Source organism: Diadema antillarum, unplaced genomic scaffold (genome assembly GCF_040938485.1).
Source record: "Diadema antillarum isolate AM-2024a unplaced genomic scaffold, OU_Dant_1.0 seq00001459_RagTag, whole genome shotgun sequence".
Lineage (NCBI taxonomy): Eukaryota > Metazoa > Echinodermata > Echinoidea > Diadematoida > Diadematidae > Diadema > Diadema antillarum.
Genome location: NW_027272204.1, coordinates 1,082,624 through 1,109,153, shown reverse-complemented (window position 1 = coordinate 1,109,153; position 26,530 = coordinate 1,082,624). Strand labels below are relative to the sequence as shown.

General features: G+C 39.9%; 2 protein-coding genes across 2 annotated transcripts; one reads left to right on the top strand and one right to left on the bottom strand.

Moving 5' to 3' along the window:
- Window positions 1–1,440: 1,440 nt before the first annotated feature.
- On the bottom strand, window positions 1,441–2,575 carry LOC139709713 (transcriptional adapter 1-like). Its single transcript, XM_071621669.1, has one exon. The coding sequence runs from the start codon at window positions 2,573–2,575 to the stop codon at window positions 1,583–1,585; it is 993 nt and encodes a 330-aa protein (XP_071477770.1). The 3' UTR covers window positions 1,441–1,582.
- A 5,872-nt stretch (window positions 2,576–8,447) lies between these two features.
- LOC139709701 (F-box only protein 15-like) lies at window positions 8,448–26,301 on the top strand. The gene is made up of 16 exons (XM_071621657.1): window positions 8,448–8,510; window positions 11,092–11,330; window positions 11,769–11,981; window positions 13,148–13,252; window positions 14,347–14,496; window positions 15,395–15,487; window positions 16,239–16,448; window positions 17,578–17,707; window positions 18,475–18,557; window positions 19,751–19,806; window positions 20,689–20,787; window positions 21,282–21,397; window positions 22,863–22,924; window positions 24,265–24,302; window positions 25,300–25,379; window positions 26,212–26,301. The coding sequence occupies exons 2-16, from the start codon at window positions 11,212–11,214 to the stop codon at window positions 26,299–26,301; spliced, it is 1,644 nt and encodes a 547-aa protein (XP_071477758.1). The 5' UTR covers window positions 8,448–8,510; window positions 11,092–11,211.
- The last annotated feature ends 229 nt before the right edge of the window (window positions 26,302–26,530 follow it).

Sequence of the window (26,530 nt, the reverse complement as noted above, 5' to 3'; positions counted from 1 at the left end):
TAGTCTTCTCATCCAGCCTTGAATGAGCAGAAACTTCAAAAATTCATAACTTTTGAACGGATTGTCCGATTTTCCTCAAACTTGCAATGATGTGCTCTACTAATATTGCTGCATTCACTCAACCCACATGTCTATGAAGGTGAACTTGTCCTTTAAAGGGATAGTACAGTTCTGGTTGAGACCTAATTTCAGGTTTCTAACATTTTTAGGTGAGATAATGAGAAATCTCTTATGAAATATGAAAGAGCATGTAATTCTATGAGGAATTCAACGTTTATTTGATAAAAATTGGTTTTGAAATGGCTGAGATATCCAAAAAAGAGTGATTCTAATAAAGCGTGGGACCCACACTTTGTAACGATCGCTTTGTTTTACTTTGTTTTTGGATGTTTCAGTAATTCCAAACCTGATTTTCATCAAATAAACTTTGAATTCCTCTTAAAATGGTATGCTCTGTGCTATATCATAAGTGTTTTCTTGGTATCTCACAAACAATTTAAAAGCCCAATTCTCATCTCCACCAATACTGTACTATCCCTTTAAGATATGAAAAAAAAAATCCAGTTTTCGGGGATGACTTCGCAGCTCTGCTACATTCTTGCCCTTTTGGGAAGAATTTGCTAGTACCACAGTGGGAAGGGGGAGGACGGTTTGTGGACCATAGTCATTTTTTGGTTGACATTTCCCAAACCCAGGCAAGAATGTTGCTACATACCGGTACCCATATATCTGCATGCATGGAGCTACCAGAAGCGCACTATGGGGCAGGTATGCTTTCTGTTTTGGCCAGTGATTCTTAAAGGGACTACGCAAAGCAAATGCATGTTGACTTGTATTGATTCATAATATCCTGATAATCACTTATGTGACCAAAAGAGTATCTGTATATGTGCCATCTATTTTATTTAATAACATTTCTACTATTTTCTTCTGCAGATTACTGCATATGAATGCATTTTAGATATTTGTTTGGCCACATGAGTGATGTTGATGCCAGAGGGTGTCATGAATCAACCCAAGTCAACATGCACTTGCATAGCAAAGTTAATTTTTCTTTGAAAGTAGGATGACAGCATATCATGCACTGCCCTGAAGAGAGGGGAAGTTGAATTTGAGAAGGAGTTTAAAGAAAGACATACAGTTTTGTACACAAAACTTTAAAATCAACAAACTGACATAACAATTAGCAGACATCTTTCTTACCCAATCCTCTTTCTGCAATGTACACATGCACACAAACTAACACTTCAAATACATGATATCAGTTATCATGCACACATCACCTTTGAGGTATATCTCTGTAACTGTGGGCCGGGAATCTTGAAAAAGTAAGAACAAATCTTGAACAGGTCTCACCTCCTGCAAACACTACAGACTCGATGAAAATTACACGGAACCCCTGTGTAGCTACAAAATAAAGTGACAACAGTACGCTATGTAAAATAGATGATCTGGTAAATCACATACACAGATTATGATGGAGCATGCCCATCAATGACCTCAATGTCTATTAGAGGTATTTGGTGGCTGACATAACTCTAAAGTCTAACTTTGGCTGTGAGCATTAACTGTCCATCTACAGCTATGACTTTTGAGACATTTGCCTGAATAATTCATCTTGTGTCAACTGCTGGTGGTCTGGGTGCCAGAGACTACACAGGATTCTCTCTGTTGCTAATGAAGAGACTGTGTGGGAGGCTAGCAGTCTGCCCTCCACTTTGACAGCATCTAAGAGGTCTTCCAGCGTGAGAGTCTTGTGCATGGGGGCCATGCCGCCCGTCGCTAGTCTATACACAGCCTTCTGCTCCACCTCATCCACTCCTAGCTTACTGGACGCGCTGGAGGTCGTGGAGCCGTCCGTGGCGGACGGAGAGTTCACTTTGTTTTCCCGCTCCCTTGCCTGAGGGCTTGACTCGCTGAAGCGCTGCCCATGGGAATGCTTGAAGCAGCCATCCCGGACCTCGTACGCACACTGCCTGGAGAGCATGGCCGTGACGAGATTCTTGAGGACCTGAGTGACGGCATGGAGGATGACGGGAATGGCGGTGTCCGCCACTCCCTCCAGGTCCCACTCCCACGTCGTCACAAACACTCTCCCGTGAAGCATCTCCACATCGGGCAAGCACGCCGCCTTGGTGCAAAACTCGACTCGCTCATTACTCACTGGCTTGGCCACTTCGATGGGGAGGTATTGCATGGGGTCCGCTGGCACGAAGCGATTCTCGAAGGTTGCGCGCACGATGGCCTTTTTCTTCTTTGCAGTCTTTGCCTTCTTCACAATCTTTGGCGGGGGTGGTGTAGGGGTAGCGACAATGCTTGGTTTGGCTGCATTGGAGTCGTGAATTATATTAGCTGTCTGGCATTTTGTAAAGATGGCTACAAGAAATTCATTATGCAAGTGAATGTTTCCCTCGGTAAGGAGACGCAATGCCTCTGTATCAAAGTAATCCTTGCTAATCTTTTGCCGATACCACTGTTTCATAATGGACCAATAATCAGCTTTGTTGTCTCCCAGAGCCTCCTGGAGATTCTTCTTGGCTTGCTTCAGTTCTGCATTGACCGCATTCATGGCCATGGTGATCACCAAAAACTGCAGAAAACAGAAAATAATATGTCAATTCAGTTGTAACTGTATTAAATTCAACATCAAAGCATGTTTAAAAGAACTCATAATGTGAAAAGAACTGCTACAGAATAAGCCAAATGGCTGAATTGCAAAGTAACATACACCTGTACTACAATAAAATATGAAATTCATATTTATACTGTACCTGTCTAGATTACTCTAGATCTTACAAAACTTGGTCTACTCCTCCTATCCAGCTATAACACACCCTTCTTTCCTCACCACTTTTCAGGTGCCATGATGGAAACCCCCTGTGTGCCACATTATTCTGAAACACCAATGTCGTCATGCTTTGGGAAAAACATTGTTTTTTTTCAAATCCATGTAGCTTTTATAGTAGTTTTTTTTTTTTTTTTATATTTCTGTTTAGCTGGACTCGTAGTGAGCAAAGTTGGAGAGAAAATGCCAAGCTTTGTTTTGATGTAAAATTGTATGACAAATCTGTTATTGGTTTTCTTTCAAATGACCAGGAACTACATTATTGTAAAAAGGCATGACTTTTGCACACAAAATAGTGACAGAAACTTAGAATTTACATACAAATTCAGTAGGGAACACAGCTTGCAAGTCAATCGCTACATAAAATGCAAGCCATATGTGAGAGGAGCGAAATTGCAAGAAACGCTTTCATTGTCCTGTGGCATTTGGCAATCTATCAATTGGTTTGGGCAGGTTTGTGCATTTGAGAAGAATATGTGAAGTTGACATGCCATCAACTGAGTTGGGCGTGTGAACTTGGCAAATAAAGAGTTAAGCTTCCACTTCAGAATGAGCTGGAGCGTGTTTCACGAAGAATTTAAGACGAACTTAAAAGTTACGATCAACAAAAAATTACGGTAGGCCTATGCCGTCAGTACCTCTTTTCAGATTTATCTAATTTGTTTTCAGAATCCAATTCAAATTGTTATTAAAATTTACAGAAAAAAATTAATTTCCCTTTTTAAATTTTGTTAATTAATACCTGTATAAAAAAGTCTCAAAATGTTTCATGCTTATATGAAAGCTTCGTATAGTGAAGACAGACACAACCTACCGTATTAAATTTTAAGTTGTTCTTAAAATTTAAGATAGACTTCAATTCTTTGTGAAACATCCCCCAGCACAAGAGATTATTTTTTTCAGTTCAAGCTTGCACTGCAATACAAAACCTAAAGAGAATGTAGCTATCTGATTGGTCGATTGCCCATCATGTGACATTTAGTTTTGTTTTGTTTGTTTTTTGTATTTCTGTTTTTATTGAAAACTATAAGTAACATTTGCCATGAAACAAAGTACATACACATGGCATCATACCTGTAAAACTGGGGTCGCACTTAACTTTTTTTTAAACTAGCCAGGCGGACTACTTAGAATCAATTTTGACACTGAAGCAATATTTTGGCTAGCCAGACGGACTAGTTGCTTCAGAATTTTATGATTTTTAGCTAGTCCGACATGATTTTGGGTGGCCAATGGCCACCGGACCATCGCCAATTTTGAACCCTGAAAAGCATAACACGTGACATTTATATTAGTTAAAAGTTCCATCGCACTCTGTGGCTACCAGCCATGCAATTTTGTTTGAGCAAAAATGGATAGTGCATGGGATGGCTGACGTCACCCATTTCTATCGACTCCCGTCGCATGTTTAATACACTCACAATTGACTCAATTTTTTTGTTCCATCGCATATGGCTCTGATGTCACAATAAACAAACATTTCCTGCACGCAGTCAACAATACAAGCACATATTTTTTCACTCATTTTTGTAATCAACTTCAACATAACGGCTTTGCGTTTAAAGTAGGCCTAGAGTAAAATACTCCGTTTGCGGCAGTTTAAGGGTTTTTCCACACTGTAAACAAATCAGGCAAATTATTTTCAACCATTTCATATATCATAGAAAAGATTATTCATTAACGCTATTGTTTTCATTAAAAAATTGACCAACGACAAATGCAGTTTTCATGATTTACCAGGGCAAAACCCGGCACAATTTTCGCCGATATGCGCCGTAGTAGCTCTGCTTGCGGCCCGATGTACAATTCCTATAGATGCAATACGCGCGTGCTCCGCGATCTTCAGCTGAACGCCTTCACATGTCTCGCGAACATTGCGTAAGCACCATTTCCATTGCGAAGCATGTAAAAATAGCGGGCGCACATGCACTGGCTGCAAACAGGATCGCAATTCTGGCAGTTGTTGTTGATATCTTTCTCGTGTTTTTCTCCTTTTTTTCAATGGTAACATCCACTTTCCTAAAAAAATGGCGGCCCACATCAGCTCGCGAAAGTTCTATTTTACGTGAGGATATGTTTTTCAAAATCCATGAACATCGGGAAAACAAAAAATCCAGTTTCTTGGACCATTGTTTCTTACCATGTTATGTTAAGAAGTACCGAAAATAAAATTTTGGATGCAATGTGTTGTCATTTAAGGTGAGAAAATTTCACTTTTGTCGGAGATTGTGCCCATTTCATCAGTTGGTTTTTGTTGATTGGTAGTGTGTTAGTAGGCCTATACATTTATGTGTAGTGTGCATGTAACACTAACAGTGCAATGCTGTGTTTAGCGGTATATTACCGAGTATGTTGTAGCTGCCGCGAACGGGCGCACGGCCGCATACTGCTGCAGTTACTCTAGGCTAGGCCAGGCCAGGGCTACATGCACGGTGACTGTGACCGTGCAGCTACTCGTTCCTCTTTCATGTCTTTCACTCTTTCAATTCAGTACTGTCACGGAGCGGAAAATGGTAAAATTAATTTACAATGGAATAAGATTTCGCACTCTGCTCGGTGAATGATGAGGCGCACTATTCAACTCGGCTTCGCACTTGGACTTGTGATTATTCACGAAATTATTTGTACTCCATCGCGCTAGCCAATAGGGAGCTTTAGATTTTAAACGCGTGGACGTTCAAAGGAAAAAACCATGTTCTGAGCGTGCGCAGTAGCGCGCGTAAAGTTAATCTATTTTCAGCTTGCGTCGCCTGAGTTTTTCACTACGCGTACTGGGCTATTTTCACGTCCGCACAGTTTGCGACGTAGAGAGCTTCTTCATGCACTGATCATATGGGGGCGCGATTTTATTTTTTGGGTAAATTACAGAATACCGGCAGCCAATCACGGAGAGCGCAAATCGCTCTAAAAAGAGCGTAATTACGCTTGCCGATAGCAACCATCTGAAATATTAATCCGATCTGCGATACGGTCCGTGATTCGGCTGTCGACGATTGCATTTGTTTACGTGTGTTTTCTTTGCTCTGTGCGATGAGAAGTGTGGTATCTTACGTTGTTCTCGGGGGTTTCGGGGGTGTCCCCCGAATAATGTAGTTCTAGATCCTGACGATGCTAGTCTACACTAGCCGTTAAAATTTACCCGAATTTACGATGAATACTCATGTTCTTAGGAGTTGAGGATAGTCCGTATCCTAGAAATCGATAGCAATTTAGGTGAGACTAGAAAACAATCACTTATCTGATTGCTGGTGCTAGCTTACAGTAGAGCTTACGCACTGTGTGGGTGCTCTTGACAGCCCACCATGTTGACTCTATGCAGTCGTACCTACACACAACAACTTATGATGCGTACGTGTGCAGTGGTAGCGCGTATTGAGTCTGCAGAACGCGCGCATGTTTACTAGTACAGTGTACAATACGTATAGCAGTTGAGTGCGCACATGTCTCTTGACAATACGCGTATACGCGCTGCCTTGCCAAACTAGTGTGTAGTGTGATTGATCGTGAATGACTTGTGTCGAAAAGAGTGAAAGGAAGAAGAGCGGCCAGCTTAGACAGAAAGATCCGTCTGTCCGGAGGACTCTTTTATATTTTGCCATTAACGCTGTCCTCCGTAGACAGACGGAAGGTTGCAGTACCCATTGCTGTGTGGATGTTCTTAACCACTGTCTCTATGGAAAATTGGGTGAGGTACCTCACCCTTCTCGATTGCGTCTAATTCACGGCCCTAGGTCGGCAAATTTAAGCTTGTATGGTGAATTTATTTTTTTAAGAATACGTTACACTCACCAGATTCATGAATAATCCAACATTTTAGGAGAATTTTCAACGTAAAACACAGCCTGTCGCGTCGTCACATTCAAACTGCAGAAACATACACTATGAATCTATTAGCCAATCACATGCGAGGTAGTTTCTACGTGTTTGTTTTACTAAAACACGTACCTCGCATGTGATTGGCTTAGCAATTGTTATAGATTCAAAATGGCGACTTACTGCTCGCGAACGGCGATGTTGCGATATCGATAAAATTTCTGCATTATAACCGAGGTTATGTGAGTATTTCGATTGCACAATGTGAGAAATGTATCCCAAATATTGCTGCATAATGTGTCATGTCATGTAATACTTGTTTGAATGTAAAAAAGCTGTCTGAAATTTGGTTTATCGTAACGTTTGATCTGTGCGCGACTGCTCCACACAGGAGCCGCAATCATTGACTTCGGTCTGTATACGGAGGGGATCCGTGAAGCCAGACGCAGTCTCCGCGGAACATTCCCCGACGGACAGATACAGACCGATCTTTCGGTCAACGGCCAGCTGTGATGACGTCATCACGTTTAAAATAGTTCCGTCAAAATCGGCTCAATTTTCTTTATCGACGATTTACTCGAGTTATCTTGATTTAGAGCAGTTTTCCTCCGAAACCACTCAATTTTCATAAAAATTGTGTGGTCAACCTACTTTTTGACGGCCGTTCCGTTCCCGGGCTTTTTGGGGGCCCCAGACGACGGGAAAGACGAATTTCAGCCCTTCGGGCTGAAATTCATCTCTAAGGGAGAGCCGCCGGAGGCGGGGCCTTCGGCCCCGCCTCCGGCGGCTCTTATACGCACCAATATGCTAATCTATATGACGCAAAACCGGTATTCTGTAATTTCCCCTATTTTTTATACGTTGCGTCCCAGCGTAATCTAAAGCTACTTTTCCACACGACGCAGGGAGAGGAGAACGTCCAGCGCAAGCATCAGCTCAAACGTCTGCGCGTCAAAATCTAAAGCTCCCTAATCATGGAGGTGAGACGGAAGCCCTCAACTCAAGGGCCAAAAGACTGAGGGCAAGGCTCAGCTAGCTCGGCCTCGCATACACATTATTATGACAACCGATACAACACGTTCCCACATACTTATATTGATGTTAGTAAAACGATGATTGCCTTCGACTCCAAAATTACACATGAAAACTGCATTATTCACAGAGATATCATCCTAACCAAATTAGAAATTGTTAATATTGCCATAAAATGTGAAGGATGGCAGTAGAATGAGCAAGGATTACCTACATGTATGTACAGCTGAGTTCATCAAGTCTCGCGACCGCGATTCCTGAGTCGACCAAAATGACTGTCCAAAATGCCATAAACTTTTCCTCGGACCGTCGACCGTGGTTGAGTCCTAGAATTTACCTATGCTTCCTATGTATTAAGAATTATGTTATCCAAAGTTTACTTGAGACAATAATTTGAAATAAAACTTCACAATAATCTTGTATATTTTTTCGTTCTTGATTAGTCACTATTTCGTTATATAAATGCAACAAAGATTTCATTGAAACATGTAAAGAACGTGCCTGGAGATATACACGCTCTTCCCTTCCCTGCCTGGTGCATGGACTGCATCGTCAGCTCGATCGCCGCCGCGCCGCTCCGCCACGGCGCCAGCACGTGTCACGGTGTCAAACGCTGGATCACCTGTGTGTGGATCTCTTCGTTCCGCTCCGCTCCATGACCGTATTTGTGTTTCCCTTATCTAAATCTAGTATTCACTGCAGTTTACTGTCAGTATATCGTGAGAAACGAGATAACCACCTGCCACCTAACAGAACTCTAGACCTGGCCTTTGAACAGTGACTTTTGAAACAGCCGCATCCATTGCACTCTGTGTCTCTGGTATGATTTCGCATCATTTCATTTCATGAAGGTTAGGTCCTAACTAACAATGTAAATTTAACGCTAACATTTTCTATATTCTAACGTTAGACAAACTCAACTTTCTGTAAATTTACTGAAATAAATTAGTGTTATTGTTAAGAACTGATCTAGAACTCTAGATAGATTAGACTTCTATAGATTCTAGATAGATAACTTATAAAATTAATTGAATAATAGACATCTTAGATTGACAGTAATGACTAAAGCCAAAGGACATAATTTATTTTTAACGTTTAGTTAACAGAAAGGTGAAATGCCTATAAAAACCGGCCCTAACGGTGTGCATGTTGTGTGATACGCCCACATAGGGCCTAGTCACCCCATACACATATCTGCTGAACCCCTCGAACATGGCCACACAACAACAAAACTGTTGAAAATTTCTACATTCTTATCACAAATTTTACGAATCACTCACGTAAATTGAGATGCTTGGACTATGACTCATGAGCGTGGTATTTTAGTCCATAGGCATAGTGAGCCCTCATGCAACATACACTGAGCAAAAGAGTCCAATCTTAACCCGGAATGCTGTGATAATCACTGGGCGATTCAAAATAAATTTTAAATCTTTCCCAGTGCCAGCTTTGAACGATGCAAATTGCGCTGCTAGAGTTTGTACGCCCGCGCGGTCGACAGCGCGGCGCCCCCTTTGCCCACTGCTGCGCTGACATTTCGAATCATTTCTGCAATTTCTACGATTTCTGTGCCTACGGTGGCGTACAGGTTTAAAAAAGGTGTCATTTTTGGTAAGTTGTGAAATATGTATGTCAATATCAATAGCTGAAAACGGTAGCTAAATAGATAAAGTTTTCATCTAATGTAGTCTTAGTAACAAATATTGTGCAGTAAATTCAAAATAGAGTTGGCGCCCCGGTATCATAAGATTACGTAGTGTCCACGCGGTACAGCCCTGTCGCGACTTACACTTGTGTGTACAGCGACAGGGCTGTGTATAGTTAAACGTTAGAGAGAGTAAACTTAGTACTGGCACTCTGGTAGTAGACCGTCTAACGTTATAACGACCTATTCTGAATCTGAGATGAGACGAGTGTACACTAGGCTACTAGACTTTCAATAGGGTATAATTTGAACAATGCTGGTGTTTATCGAGTTGTGTACTCAACCGTATAAAATAGTAGCATGTGTACAGTGCAGTGGTGAAGAAAGCTTTGCACTAGTGCATCATTGTGACTGAATGAGCAGTGACCGCTATACACAGGGTCTTTGACAGGGATTTTTTCGAGGGGGGGGAGGGGGAGTAGGAGGGGTGGGGATGGGAGAGGATTTTTCAGCGGCCGCATACGGCAATACGGCAGGTGGCTGCTTTAGACAGGTGGTTGCTAAGGCAGGTTTGACTGCACTGTACTTCTATGCTGTATAAGCTGTTATGTTATAGCGAGGGTTTAATGTTGTGAAGTAATGTTGGTCACCGGTGTGTAGATTGTATGATAATCTTTGGGTTCGGACTCAAATTAAATTCAGCACTCAGAATGTTGTTATTGCTAACTTTATTCTGACATCACTGATGTCATACCCAAACAAAAACCCCCAGGTCTGTGATTACTGTCCTGAATCACATGAGCGGGCATCAGTCAGGCAGGAATACCATACTCATGATAACAGCAAAAGTTTCTCTTGCACTCACAAACAGTGTCCAGCTCCTCTGAAGGTTCAGGACAGGTGACAGCAATGAGCACATGGTAAAACTTTAACAAAGACTTCTACACTGGGAGTCTCATCACTTCCCTCAAATTTTGATATCGAGGTGCCATGCAATCTGCATTAAAATTACCCATATTTAATTTGCATTGGATCCATTTTGATAACCATCTCGCATTGTACAACTAATGATTTATCAATCATCAATTTTCAGGTTTAATACCAGATATTGTTAACTATCTGTTCTTCAAATAAGGGAATATATTTATTTTGCACATTACTACTTCAAAACTCGGGACTATTTTCAGTGATGGGGTAGCTTGGGTCTGGAAACAATAGAACAAAGAGTTTCCTCCAAGCACTGCCCATGACTCATATTGTTTACCCATGGATTAGTGTCCCCTAGCCCTTCTACCTTGACCATGGCCTGCAATGTAATTCATGTAGGATACAGTAGAGTGCATGCCTCACTACACTACACTACACTGTAAATCACTACCTTGAAATTCCCACTTCTTGCCATCTTTTGCTGGTGAACTGCACATTTAACAGCGAAAATGTCGCCCATGCATTGGTGTTTGAAGTGCTCTTCCAGCTTTGTGTCAGTTCGTGCAAACAACATCTTGCGAAAATGTCTGTGGCCTCCTCATTAGCAAAATATCTGTACGCGAAAATAACAGCGTATACAGTATTCTGTTAATGACAATGCATGCTAATGCCATATCATGGCATGGTAATGTTTAACCCCACCAGAAGCCAACAGGGCTGTTTATAGTGAGGTCATGTTTTGTAAATTACTGAAGTTTGTACAGTATAAGTTGTGTAGAATCCCGTTCAATTGAAAAGAAATATCTGTCTTCTGATTTTATGTTTTAAGATGAATGGTGAAGACTTTCCTGGAGGACATGATGGGTCTTACAAGAAGCCAATTCTGCTGACTGGAGTCAACGTGGACTGAAATCGTGTGAATTACAGCTCGACATCCTGACCTCAAGTCATGGCTGCCTTTGATAAACACGAGAAGCAGTTGTCTGATTATTTGGACAAGCACAGAAAACAAAAGAAGCAGGGTCGAACTCCGCCAACAAAGAGTGCCACTAGCACAATAAGAGACAAGTAATTACTTGGTGATTTAGAATAATTGCAATTCACTTTACTTGTGTATCTGTCAGTATTTTCTTTTTGATGTCTTTCACTAATCACGACTTACAAATTTACAATAAATATTCCTTTGTAAATTTATGTCCTGTTATGTGCTTGGCAAATTTAATTATATGTATCATTGTGCTCGATTTTCAATTTGTTTTTAACCAAGCAAACTTTGGTTGAAAATCGATACCCTCATGGAGTCATGATCAGTTTTATAGTTATAGGTCACGGTGGTCCACAGCTGTTTTTAACAGTAACATCATTGTCACAGCTATTTCTCTGTATTTTTTTTTTTCTTTTTGCCCACCTTCCTAAGAAATGTGTGTCAGAAAAGTGCATGCCCAAAATGAATGAGCATGTCTTTACGTATTGATATCTAAAATGCTCTCTTTTTGTTTCCCTCAGGGAGGGTATCAGCTTGCCCTCAATTGAGAAACTCAACATCAACAGTGCAGCATCACCACATGCATCTCCCAAAGTCCCTTCAGCTAGCTTGTCTAGGGCTCATCAAATCAGTGGTGGTGCTAAACCCAAACCCAAAACAAGTGTACCTGTGAGGACAGTGGCCAGGTCAGCACAGCCTGTGAGGACATTAAAAAGGAAGGCAACAATTCATGAGTGAGTATGGTATGAAGTCATCATTGGAGTAAAATGGACAACAAGGCAAGACTTGTTTGTAGAGCTTTCAACCTTGTGTGAAGACAAAACTCTATCATCATCACCATCATCATTACAACTACTACCATCACAACCACCACTACAACCACCAGTTACCACCACCTATCACCTCTACAGCTACCATCACCTTCCACTACTAAAACCACCATCACCTCCATTACCACTACTAAAACCACCATCACCTACAGTACCACCACTAAAACCACCATCAACTACCACCAATAAAAAACACCAACTTTCCCCACCACTACAACCACTAACTACCACCACCACCACCTACAATGGATCACCTCTACATTCACCATCACCTATCACCACTAAAATCACCACCAACTACCACCACCACCACAACCACCAACTACCACCACCACACTGTACCACCACTACCTACAATGTATCACTAGCTCTACAACCACCATCACCTACCACCACTAAAACCACCAACTACCACCACCACTACAACCACCAACTACCACCACCACCTATCACATCACCTCCTACCAAGACGACAACCACCATTACCAAGTATTCTGCAAGCAGAAAGATGGATTTTTTCATTTCATACTTCCTACAAAGTCCATGTGTATTGCTCAGGGGGATCATACTATTTAATGATAATTATTTGCTAAAGGAGAATGTATTTAACTCTCTGATAATTTGCAGACATTCAAGATATTATAGAAACTTACATCCTGTAGGCATGCATCATCTGTCAATCTTTCTATTTGTTTATCGCAGTTAAGTCACTGATGTCCAGTGTAATGATACATTTGTAGATAATGTAAGGCATGCTCACTATAAGTACTTTAAAACAATAAAAAGAAACCATTATGGCAAAATAATTTTTTCAGGCAATATATTACATTTTGCGATTATATAGGCCTACAGGCAACTTAACTTTTACACTGTATGTTTCTGTAGGTTAAAAGTACAATTTCCCTTCATTCTTTTATGGTTCATCATAGTTCCACTGACCATAAGTACTGTCTTTCTCTACAAAAAAAGAGATCCCAACTTGAAATAGGTGGAAATTGCAGCATAATAACTTCTCTGTTAAAATGAAGCAGGTTTGAGCAATATCCTAAATGTTGCTTTTCTTCCAACAGCCTTCCAACAGAACTGCTCCTGCATGTCTTCTCATTCCTGCCTCCGGTGGATTTGCTGACGTGTGTATGCGTCAATCGACAGTGGATGGAGCTGGCAAGTGACAAGTAAGAAGTTACTTAATAACATACCTGATGAAATGAAACCTTCATGTTCAATTCAGAACTCCTCTCCTCTCTCCCGCTCTCTCTTTTCTCCTAGTGGTGATATCATTTTTTTTTCCTCTCTCTCTCTTTGAAATTAGTACGTAGCCTGATGAATAATTATGTGCAGTGCATGCATTTAGGCATGTCCCACGACTCTTGTCAGATCAGATTACAGCAGAGTCCCGCACTTGTATCCAGGCACATTACCACAGCATATAAACTTTTGAATACTTGATTTTGACTCATTCTCACTCATCGGAGTCTGTGTAGTTTATGTTGGCTGTATGCTACTGTACAGGTGTACTGAATTTGTAATATTACACCATACACACTATGCAAAGACAACGACTGTGATCATTACAAAATTTATGAGTGAATCAAGAGATGAGAGAGTTCTTGAATGAAGAATGAAAGAATGAGCAGAATGCTCTCAGTAGATGCAGATTGTAATTTCATAGTAACTGGGTGTAAAATGATCACTCTCTCTCGTACTCTGTTGTTCTGAGATTCCCTATGTCCATTATTCCACACATTAACTTTGTTTAAAAAGAACTTTGCAGTGTTACCAGGCAATAGTCCTTAGGACTATTTGTATTCTACAGTGAATTCCCGTTGTAACGAAGTCTTCGGGACCAGCAGTTTTCTTTCGTTATATTGAAATCTTGTTATAAACGAACAAATAAACAATAAAAAACAAAGAGCAGATTATGTTGCGGCCTGAATTTTTACATCGTTATAACTGTGTTCATTATAACAGGAGTGCACTGTATCAGCTACTGAATTTGTTGAACTTTGGTCAAGCTAGCTCAGCTCTTGTTGGAGCTACCCTCAAAAGGAATACCATCAGCCCTCAGGATTATCAAGTAGTGATGCTGCAAACTCATTAAACCCTTACATTCAAACAACCCAACATCAACTTTTGTTGTGCATTCCCAACAATTCCCAAGAGCACCTTTCCTCTACTTTAGCCTAAATGAATGAGAAATTGGCAGCATCTGATCCAAGTTCATCTGTCATCATTGTCTTTTCCCCTGTATACCGTACTCTGAGCACAGCATACTATGGCAGCCTCTGTATGAACGGTATGCAGCCCAGCCTACGGGCAAATCATCTGCCTCCCCCTCAAAGTCAGGCTCTGTGGCCCGGCCCCACCCAGTCTATGCTCTGCATGCGGACATCAGGTGGAAGACGGCTTGCATTAAAGAGTAAGAGTTTGATTTTGATTTGATTTTTGATTTGATTTCTGAATTTCTTGTTCATACATAAGTGAAATACAAAGTCAATTGAACAAAGTAATTGAGCACAGTATAATTTGAATCTGACAGTCGAAACAGATGATTAATTCAAATATCTAACAGTTGTTTGTAACACAGTGCAAGTGAAAACAAAGAGGCATTATTTTCTGCATGTATTTATGCAAACATAGGATCCCGTATATCTGTCGTTCAAAGACAAATTAAGCAACTCTGGATGTAACAGAAATACAGGAGACCATCATCATAGGCAAACGCTTGACGAGGACATTTTCTCATCATAAATTTATATATCCTGAGGAGGTAGTCAATTTGAGTGATAAACATCAGAAAAAGACAAATTGTCACTCATTGGAAGTTGCCATGAAAACGACTTTTCTCCTATACTCTGATCAAGGTGATATGTGTGGATATCACACCCTTGTACAGTACTTTAATTCATTTTTGATGACAAAGTATGTATGCATTGTGAACCATTTGCAAGTTATCTCTTTGTATATTTCCCAGATTAAATTGGCCATCTTCCGTGCTTCCCAAACCTTTACGATTGAAAAAGCAGATGCACACTCAGCGTTGCTAGGCTAAAATTCCAATCGCATTGAGACAGGTTGCTCAGCTTGTTTGGATCCCTAAACCAACTATCAATTCTTCCTTTTCAAAAAGCAATTGATCTAGAAAAATAAGAAATATAAGAGGAAGATGGTACTTCAAAACACCACACCATGACGTATGGGGAAATTACAAAACCGTTAGAACCAACCTGAACAAGTGATCTTCCTAAGCCAGGTGTCTTCATATGAGTATGTACATATCATTGACATTATCTTCTGTTATGTACTTTAAATTTTAGGTGCATTGCTAAGAGGGATTCCCGCATTGCGAGGCTGATGAAGAAAAAAGATCCCTATTCGCTTCTCCCTGCTAGCATCGGCATGGTCCTTGAGCAGTAAGTATTTAAGATATGTAAAACATTTTCCCTATTTATGCTATGTCAATTACCCATAGAATTATGAAAATCAAGGCCCCTCAAAACTTATCTTTGCATTGATCCCCAGTTCAGGATGATTTGCCTTTCAATAACATTTATTGTTTGTTTACATTCCGTATCTTTGTCTGGTTATTGGCTAATTAATTTTGGCCATGGAATACACATGAACTCTACTAGTTAAAACCAGCCCTGTCCCTTTTGTACATTTAGTTTCATGGAAAATACTTGTTGAAGATACAAGCTGGATGGCCATTTCATGACCCATTGATGCTGTCAGTGTCAACATTGATCATTAGAGCTTTCCGAAATGATGTTATAGTCCTCTTCAGTAAGGTATTTCACGAGGTGATTGCCTATGTCTACATAGCACAAATATAACAGCAGTTTATTATGCAAATGCTATCGCCATAGTAGGAACAAAGTAGCCTCTACCTATGGGAACTTTTAGGAACTTTTAGGAACTGATCAATCACTAGATTATCAAGAAAAATCAGTGGCATATACACCCTGGAAGTAAAATTGGAATTTGTAATGTAAAAGAGACTTTATTTACTGGATTCCAATTTTGGAATTTAATACAGCAAGGTCTGGAAAAATAATAGGGTTCTTATATTTCTGTATATTCAAAACAAAGCAGGGAAGTACAATATGACAGTGCAATTTGTAAGCTCTGTGAGTGATGCTTTCCCCTTTTCACATCTTACAGGAAGATTGGAGTGAAGTGGGAGCTGGTGCTGGTAGATTCCTCCAAGGCGGAGTCCAGCTTCACCCACTCGGACGCTATCTACTTCCCAACGTCCTCCACTGTCAGATGGTACAGTCTCAACCCTCCACCAGTCAGCTCGCTGCGGAGTCTGGCCGTCTACGCCCAGGCACCGGTGTTCTTTGAAAGGGACGGGTCAGCAGCCATCAACAGGTATAAATGGGATTGAAGTAGCATGACCCAAGTTATAGTTTGAGGTGTTGTGATACCATTATAGCATTATCTGCTGCACAAAGTCATATAGAAAATGTGATGCTGACTGGTTAATAATCACATTTACCTCAGACGTGCCCAGTCTACAACTAAATTAGATCATATCGACTACAGCTTAAAGAGACTGTGCAATGTAAATATATGTTGACTTATATTGATTCAGAGTATCCTGATCATCACTTATGTGGACAAAAAAAAAAAGAATATCTGAAAATGTGCCATATATTTTTTAATGATTATCTACTATTTTTCTTCAGATTACTTGGATACACACACACACAAAAAAAAACACCTTCCAAACCAAGATTCTGTGTACTGCCAAGTACCGATTTTAACCCGTTGAGGACAAGTCCCAAGTATACTCGGGAAGGTGTCTATGGGAAATGCGTGTTGTAGCGAAATCAGTCTGTCCTCAATGGGTTAAGACAGTGGAATGCACATTCTCCTTGATTATGCATGACTTGCATGTTTCCCTGCAATGCCTTGTCGTATAAGTAATGGTCTTTTGCCTGGAAAGCCAACAAATGTAAAATGTTCATGCAGTGATGTTTGGCCTCTTTGGACCAGTATCTTAAAGGGTGTGTACAGTTCTGGTCGAGGTGAGGATTTAGCTTTTAACGTTTTGCGAGATATTCAGAAACCACTCTATGATATGTCAAAGAGCATGCAATTCTAAGGGAGATCAAAAGTTTATTTGATGAAAATTGGTTTTGAAATGGCTGAGATATCAAAAAACAAGGTGAAGCAAAGAGATCCTAATAAAAGGCGTGGCCTGTTGCCTTTTATTATTATCACTTTTTTGGATATCTCAGCCATTTGAAAACCAATTTTCATCAAATAAATGTTGAATTTCTTCTTAAAATTACATGCTCTTTCACATTTCATAAGTGGTTTCTCATTATCTCACTTTGGAATGTTCAAAACATGAATCCCCACCTCAACCAGTACTCTACAGTCCCTTTAAATGCGAGTGATGGGAAAGTAATACAAAAATGTAAATGACATGGAGTGGGTTTCTCTCAATCTCTTTCTCTGTGCATCAATCTCACTTTGTGTTTCATTGGAGCAGTCCAAGTCAGAGGTCCCTGTTGTTGGAACACCGCATTAAGCCCAGTGACCTCACTGGTGAGCCAGTGGTCAGGAGCCAGGTCATCAATGTCTACACTCCGATGAAGGGCATCGTCATAGCAACATGGAAGGTATGGTAAAAGGAAAAGATGAAACGTGGGGTGTGGGGGGGGGGGGGGGGGGGGAGTGGGATGGGAACCCTGACATGATGAAGGGAATTGTTATGTATACAAGTTGTAGTCAAGAAAATAGATTTGATGGGAGGCAGAGGAAATGTATTATTTTGACAGAGAGAGTTGCAGCAATGTCGAAAGTATTGTGAAAAATAGGTACAGGCCACAGGGTAGGAAACAGATATGCTTATAGAGGGCATTCTTTTAGGAACATGGTGAATGTGGTTAGGAGACAAGATTAAATGGAAAGGTAGGACAAGGTTAAAGAGAAAGGTAAGTAAAAAAAAAAAGTGACAAAGGAATTCTCTCTTTGCAATGTGTAAGATAGTGCCAAAGAAGAAATTGTGGTGATGTATGTAGAGATTGTATGTCTGTCTATGCATATGCTTTACATATATTTTTGTATATATAGTATGTGTATGAGATGTGTGTCTTTGTTGATCAACTGTTTATCAAATGTTTGACATAATTTTTGTAATATGATTTTTAAGATATTCCTATTCATAATTGAACAGGAGCATTGTGAAATCATGATGTCATCTTTGTGTGTAATTTTGACGTGTGGTTGGTACCAAAATAGCTATTGTGAAAAATATTACAAAACTTACAAATTTAATATAACTTTATTATTCCAAGTCCACTTTTAGTGAATTGTCTACCAGTTTGATTTTATTCAAAGGACACTGCAATCATGATAAATGTATCTGCCATCTCTTTGACAACAGGATGATGGGGAGCTTGCGTTTGTGTCCTTGTGTGTCCATCACCATGGCATCATTCAGCGGGCGACGCTTGGAACATCTCAGAAGTACGTCCTCCACGGCCAAGTCCCGAAGTCAAATGCATCCTTAGAAAAATCACTCTGCTTGGATAGAGGAGAGATCTAAATCAGACAAGGGGCCTGTTTAATAAAGACTAAGCATAAGTTGCAGTCCATCGCCATTTGCGTTTCATTAACAACTTTGATCGCAAATAACGCTAAATCTACCAGAAGTTACATTTTTGAACGCATGATAATTTCCTAAAATAGAGCGTTTGTGTTTTTATGACACAGGACTTATGCTTGATATTGAACTTAACTCCGAGTTACATTCAATAAATCGAACATAAGATCAATCGCAACTCTTTATGGGACGGGCCCCAGGAATATTTCAGTGTGTGGATGGATTTATGCATTTCAGGTGATCTGCGATGGGAAATGAGGTGACTCCGTCAGTAGCGTGTCTTGCGATCAACTTGCACTGGTTGGAGTCCCATTCAGTCTACCTGAGCAAGGCTGTGTGTCCTTGGATAGGACATAAAATGGGGGTCCCATGTGTGAGAGAGTCACAACTCATGCACAATGAAGGATCTCACTTCACTTGTCGCAAATGCAGTGAAGTGGTCCTCCCAAAACACACTCGGGGGAAAAACGGGCAGGAAGTGCTGACCGCTCGTGGTCCGCCCAAGGTGACTAGCGGTAGCGAACAGTATCAACCAGTTATGTTGTGTCATACGAGAAGAAGGAAAATGAAGTCATTCTGTTGCAAAGATGAAGATGTGCAAATAGTTTATTGACTATATTTTGTAAACATGAATTTATGCTTTTCACTGCAGATTTGTGAGGATGTGGGAAAAGTGAAAACATGCAAACTTCATTTCCAGCTACTGATCAAGGAGTGAGAATAAATTCTGCATACATTTCTTGTGCAAAAAATTTTGCCTTCCAGTTCTTTGCAAGCTGTCTTGTTCTCCATGACATTGCAATCTGTTAAGATGATATGTTGCCCAGGTGTAGAAATGGTGATGTTTCATCAGTGCAAATCTGTTTTCAGGTTTGTGGGAATGAACGAAATGATGATGCACAATTAATCTTACACATCCATCAACTTCTTAAGACACCCTTGAGCTGTATTTTCTGCCCTTGAGAAAAGTGAAATATTTACAGATCATCTCATTACAATAGCGATTGAAACATCAGTGTCTGTTTAAACTTTTATCTTCTGTTCTCATTCTATGCAGAATGCACATTCCAGTTCCCATCAAACCCAGGCCAGATGACATCGACTCGCAATATGGTAAAAACAAAATGCATATACATATAATCCTGTAATTGCTCCGACCTGTGTTTGTGAATTACTCTGTAAGAAGCGTTTGTGAATTAACCCATTGAGGACGGTTTGATTTTGCTACAACACACATTTCCCATAGACGCTTTCCCGAGTATGCTCTGGACTCGTCCTCAACGGGTTAATAGGATGTTGTGTTAATAATACCCAGACTTAAATTTGTCACATCCTGGTGTGATCTCTGCACCTCAGGCTGAATACTAGATTTCCATGAAGCAACTGTGAACATCCACTGTTGATTTTATAAAGTTTGTAGCAAAACAGCCACCAGCGTCAAATCCACTGTTGCATAAACAACCCACCTTCCTGCCAATATATTTGTGATCTCACCCAGGTAGTGACAGAAATGACACAAACAGTTCTGGAGAAATAGTTTGTAAACGTTCTCTTTTGGGGGACATGTTGGCCCTGAAGCCTTTTAATATTACCAAGTGCTCTCTGGAAAGGGATTTACCTTAAGATGCACAGGATGCTGAAAAATGCAACTCCAAACAGCTTCTGAGTTATATGACAATGTTGACATATGCGTCAAATCACAACATTTACAGATAGAAATTTGGGCCCTATAATGGATGTTGATGGTAAATGCTATGCATGAACTTTTACTGTGATATTGGTCAACTCGCTTGTCTAATGCCTGTGATTCTTTTGTTAGAGCATGTATCGACACATTTCAGATCACTGAAAATATTGAGGTCTTTTTTGTTTGATACACAGTAAACAACAGTTCATTGTTTGTTGTGCAGTTTCAAATAATGCCTGTCCATTATTGGAATATGTTGATATTTCCCAATCGTGTGAGATGATTTTGGCACTCACTTCTTGCCATAGGATTACATGACTACCAGTGCATCATGGAGCTACGCCATCAAAGGAACACCCTGTGGAGTCAGCGATTTGACAGGCTGCATGCAAACAAGAACAGCAAAGGTATGTAGCTGTTCCTGCCCAATGAAAGCATTAGTTCACCCCATATCAGCTTTCACCCATAAACGGAATCGTAATTTGTTTTTTGTTTTAATTTTGTATTGTTTTTTGACAGTAATTGAAGCAAAGAGAATGGGGCATTCACATTGATAGTGGATTTTTGTTTGCTTTTGTTTGTTTGTTGTTTCTTTTTTGATCTCGGAAGATGTTATCTGACAGTCAATATCAGCAAAGTAAAGTGAATTAAAGTATATGGGGGTGTACAATTATTGCAGTTTGTAACTCAATAAAAGTTTAGCATTAGACACAAATATTCAAGTGCATGTAATATTTATTGTCAGTGGTTGTGTGTGAAGAAATGGGGAAAAAACGACTTTGGTTGGTGTCTATTGGCGCTTAACTGTACATTGCATCTGTGCATTTGTATATGTGGCAATTTATCTTGAATGAGGAGAGTTTTAGAATGTTGCCCCTTCTTCAATTTCTGTGCACCATAGTGGATGGTCATATCAGACTGACACCAGTCAGGGGAGATGTGGTAACAGACCATTCTTACTCCTCCAAGAGGATTCAGTTTCCATGGAAAACGGATGTCTTCAAGGGAATTGTCCAGGTACGGAAGATGATTTTGTTGTTGTTGTTTACTTTGCTTTCTTGGAGCAGTCTTCAAATTGCTCGAATTGTATTCTTTACACTTGTTCCTGTGTGGAGTGATAATTCTTGAAATTTATATGGTTTGACAATCAGAGAGTACACAGTCATGATTTAATATGCAACATTATCATCCAAAATATAATTATGTAGTAATGATATTTAAAATTTCTGTGGGATAGAACATAAACCTTTCTTGTATAGCACAATTTGCTGTGTCAGGTATGATTGAGGGCATAGCATTTTCATCCCAAGAGAATAAAAGATACCTTTAAAGATAATAAAAAGTTTTGGTACCTCAAAAGCTTCCCTGAATTTCCTTGTCTTGGTTTGTGTTTCAGGTTAAAGTATGTTGTCTGTGAGAATTACTCGCCCAAAGTGCTCTCATGTCTTAGTAATCATGCAATAATGGTTTCGTACCACAGCCAACGCTGTACAGCGTTGATAAATATTGTACGAAACCACTGACTGCGACCAGCAGCGTGCAGCCCATTGTACGCATAGCTAACTGCGACCAGCAGCCTCATACGCATAGCGTAATGGGGCTTCACATTGTAGCATTCAGGATCATGACAGAATTAGTATCGCGGGTAAATGTCAACTTAAAATCCAAAAATTTCTTCGATTTGAAGACTTACCAATTAAGTTGAAGTATTGAAAACAGGATTCGAATAATGTTTGGTTCTGCCAATAGCCCCTTTCTGTTCGAATTGATGACTGAATGTGACTCGGTCGAGAGGACCTTGGGAGAGCTACCAGTACATACACTGGATACCATGGCCAGCGCATGCGCACACAAACATCTTGTCCGTTCATGGATTTGAAATTTGTGTGCATGTGATGTGTTCGCATGCACTGGCTGTAGTATTCAGTGTACTGTATGTAGCTCTCCTAAGGTCCTGTCGACCGAGTCACATTCAGTCATCAATTCGAACAGAAAGGGACTATAGGCAGAACCAAACGTTGCCCGAAGCCTGTTTTCAATACTTCAACTTAATTGGTAAGTCTTCAAATTGAAGAATTTATGGGATTTTAAGTTGACATTTACCCTGCGATACTAAATCTGTCATGATCCTGAATGCTACAATGCGAAGCCCGATTACGCTATGCGTATGGGACTGCTGGTCGCATTTAATTGCATGATTACTAAGACATGAGAGCACTTTGGGCCGAGTAAGTCTCACAGTGTTAGTTATATGAAAGGTACTTTAACCTGAAACACAAACTAAGACAAGGAAATTCAAGGACACTTTTGAGGTACCAAAACTTTTTATTATCTTTAAAGAGTCAAAGAAATGCAGGGAAACTTATCTGAGATTTAAGCAATTTCCAATGGAGACCACATTAGTGGTTGATGCTGTCCCAGATATCGAGTGTATAGTGACTGTTTTTGCTCATTCAGCACCATATTGCTGTTTTCCTTGTAGGACTTTGCAATATTGGACTGCACACTGTATGATGAATTTCAGCAACCAATCTGGTGTGTAAGGTGAGCGTGACAATTTTTTTCCCTCATACAGGCCACTCCCATTATAACGAAGTCCACAGAACCAGCATTTTCCTTTTGTTATATGGAAGCCTCATTTTAGCAGACCAATAAAGTATCTATATAAAGATTTATAAAAAAGATGTTTATTTTGGAACCTGACCTTTTACTTTGTTGTAAGATTTTGATAATGACGGTGTTGTTATAACTGGAGTGCACTGTATTTGATATCCCCAGTATTTTATAATCATTTGAATTCACCCACCATAAAGTTTACATCATCTCATGTTTGATAAACGCATGTTGCACAGTGCCATCAGATCGTAGTAACCTGATTGGTTCTCAACTGATCACATCACAGTGTCCTTTTCTGCTCTGTCTGCTCTTAGGTGATGAATATGATATATAGATGGTACTGACAAGGTTACGAACATTTTTCAATCTGATCAGTAAATCCTTGTTCATCTGAACAAATTCAATAACACATATGAAACATAACATAATATACAATGTCTACAATGTATTTATTTCATGATGTACGTTATTGTATGTGTAGGGCCTCTGAGAATAACAGTGTTTAGCCACTGACAGAGCTACCCTACTGAAACAAAACAAATGAATAAATAAAATGAAATAAATAAACAAACATCTTCTAATTTTGTTTACACAAAACATGATTTTGCAGTCGGAGGACTGTGATGCATGGAGGGGTGTCTACACTCTAACTGTGTTTCACATCAGTTTGTTGGCCATTCCAATGTTTTTCCTTTTCCTCATCTTCAGCTATACTTTGGTAACCAGTTTACCAAACCAGTCATTACCTGCAGCACATGTTTTGTTCATTCAGGTGTGTCTTAAAGATTGTTTTTTTTTTTCTTTTCTTTTCATGGATGGAAATACTGGCTGCATCTCGTTCCATTTGCAGTTTATAGGGAAAAGGCACCACTTGAAAATCACGTGCATATGTGTGATATTGATCAATTCATATGCTCCTGATGCTTCCTGTGCCAATATTTCATGTTGATCTTCAATCATTTTATCATTTCATAAAGATCATGAATATTAAATCAAAATGACCAAAGTATAACTTTCTCATCTACATGATTGCGTTTGTTTTTGTTCAGTTTGATTGGAATGTCTCTTAAATGCCTCACAGGGAAAATTTACATATTTTCAGTGACGACCTCCAAGTAAAAAAAGAAAGGAAAAAAAAAAAGAAGAAGAACCATATTTACCATCATCTAATATGATAAAAACCATCTTCCAGATATATCTCCCCATCAGATTTTGAAAATACAACTTCATTGCATTCATTTCATTTATTTGATTTTACCTACTTGCAGCTGCCCAGTGGTCATCGAAGAAGACTTTGAACCAGTTGGTATGTACCTGGTATCTTGCCTTCATCTACCACACTAAGCTGAAAAGATTTAACTTGTCTATTCTACCAACTGCTCTGATCTGTGCTATTATGTACTGAGATATATACACTTCTATCATTGTAGGGAAATATACAATGTGGAAAAAGGTACCCAGTAATTTGTACTGTAATTGATGGAGCAATGAGCATGCAAGTCAGTTTACAAATGATGCACAGGACAGAGTGGATCGGTGAGAATTGGATGCACAGGTTTAATTTTGGAACTGTTATAAACCCACTCGCTGTGCTCGTTGGTTTTAGACTGTTTCCAAAGTTAAACAAGAGCATCAAATTCTCACCAATCCACAAAATAGGCCCATGGGTCATTCATTTTATAAAATGGGCCTGTAAATTCATGAACTTTAACCCTTTTCCACATCATGTGTGTGGTGCACCTACAACACTATGCAAGGCTTGAGTCATGCATTTGGATTTTACCAGATGCATGGTTCAGTTTAGATCAGTACAAATCAATGAGTGATAATTTACCAAGCAGATTGTAGAGATTCGAAACCCCATTTTACAATCGAAATCGAAGGAATGCAATCTTGTTGTTGCAATTAGCACCAAATGAAAGAAAGCATATCATACATGTACAGAGACTCCAACCCCAAGAACCTTCTGATCTGGAGATTCTCCCGCCCGAAACCCCTAGCAAACGGGAGACTCCAAGTTGATGTGTGCGAAGCGCGAAGTTCCTAGGATTCTAGATGTTCTCTGGTGCTATCTAAGGCTTATTTTTTCAACATACGATAGAAATAAGTAAGAAATCCTTTCCACCGGGAGACACAGAGCCAGGGCGGGAGAAATCAAATCTCAAACGGGAGAATGGGAGATTGTGTAAAAATGGGCTTTCGGCGGGAGATCTCCCGTCGAAAATGGGAGAGTTGGAGTCTCTGCATGTAAACTGGGTCATCCAGCCCTAAACTTCTGATATCTCTGTCTGTGATACATGCAGTGACCATGGAATACGAAGGAGACCCAGTGGTGATCAACTACTCGGACACCAAGGGCAACATTGAGATCAGGATGTTTTGGGTAAGCGTGTGTGCTGTTTCCTTAATTTCTGTTGATCATATAGCTGTAGGAAAGGAGGAAACCCTCATTTGTGGTTCTTACTCTTTTGCTCTTATTCTGCACATAATTGAATACAGTATGAAAAGCATATTGTGCTGATGTCTTATTCCAGAGCTTGGCAAAAATGACTCCATTAATAATTATAATAAATGACACTTATATACCGGTAGCGCTTAATATTGACGTTTCTAATATTTACCACCAACAGCAAGTGTAGTGATTCAACGTACCAAATTTTCATCCAATGCTGTTCTTTGGTGTCAAAGTTTATCTCTTGAACTTCAGCTTGAGTTGTTTGTAGATTTTGAATGGAGATAGGAGGGCTTTTGATCACTGGTAACATTTTACTATTGAATGCTGAAAGTATTCTGCTGTTACCTGGACATATTAGAGTAAGATTCAGGAAGTATTAAATGTCATGGTAAAACCATCTATTGAATATTACTCCTCTTTCAGGTGAATTGTCTATTTAAGCTGTGGTGAACTATTCTTTCTGATGACTGCAAGTGAAGGCTACTATTAAAATATGAAGGTAGAGACATTTGTGGTTCCAGGATGTGTTCCCAAGGAAAGATGAAGCATCACAGTTTAACAGCGAAGTATTACAAGTTATAGCTCTATATGTGCTTGTTGGCAATTTGTTCTGCCCTCATGGGAAACTTCTCTCGGCCGGGGGAGAGATATTTCAAAGCAACAGATTATTCATTTTGTTTGATGTGTGAGGAAGGAAAAGAAAAGGAGGGATGCACAAATGACTATCAACATGTTTTCACTCTTTTCCTCTTATTTTCAGGTTCCTGAACGTGAGCAACACGTGATAGTATCTGTCAACATAGACCTGGCCGTGAAGACAGTCAACGACTGGTTTGGAACTCAGTACTAGCACTGGAAGGCCTGTGGTTGCTGATGCTGGGCAAGGCAAAAGTGAATTTCATGTTACACAAACTGTATGAAATGCAATATTATGGTTTAGATCAACGTCATCATGTGTTCAAATCAACTTAAGGCCAGTGGTTCATTTAATGATTCCATTGTTCTGCAATCTTCATTTTTTTGTCTCCTTTTTTTCTCAGTGCCATGAAGTCCAGTAGTTTGTGGTTTGTGTGCACTTT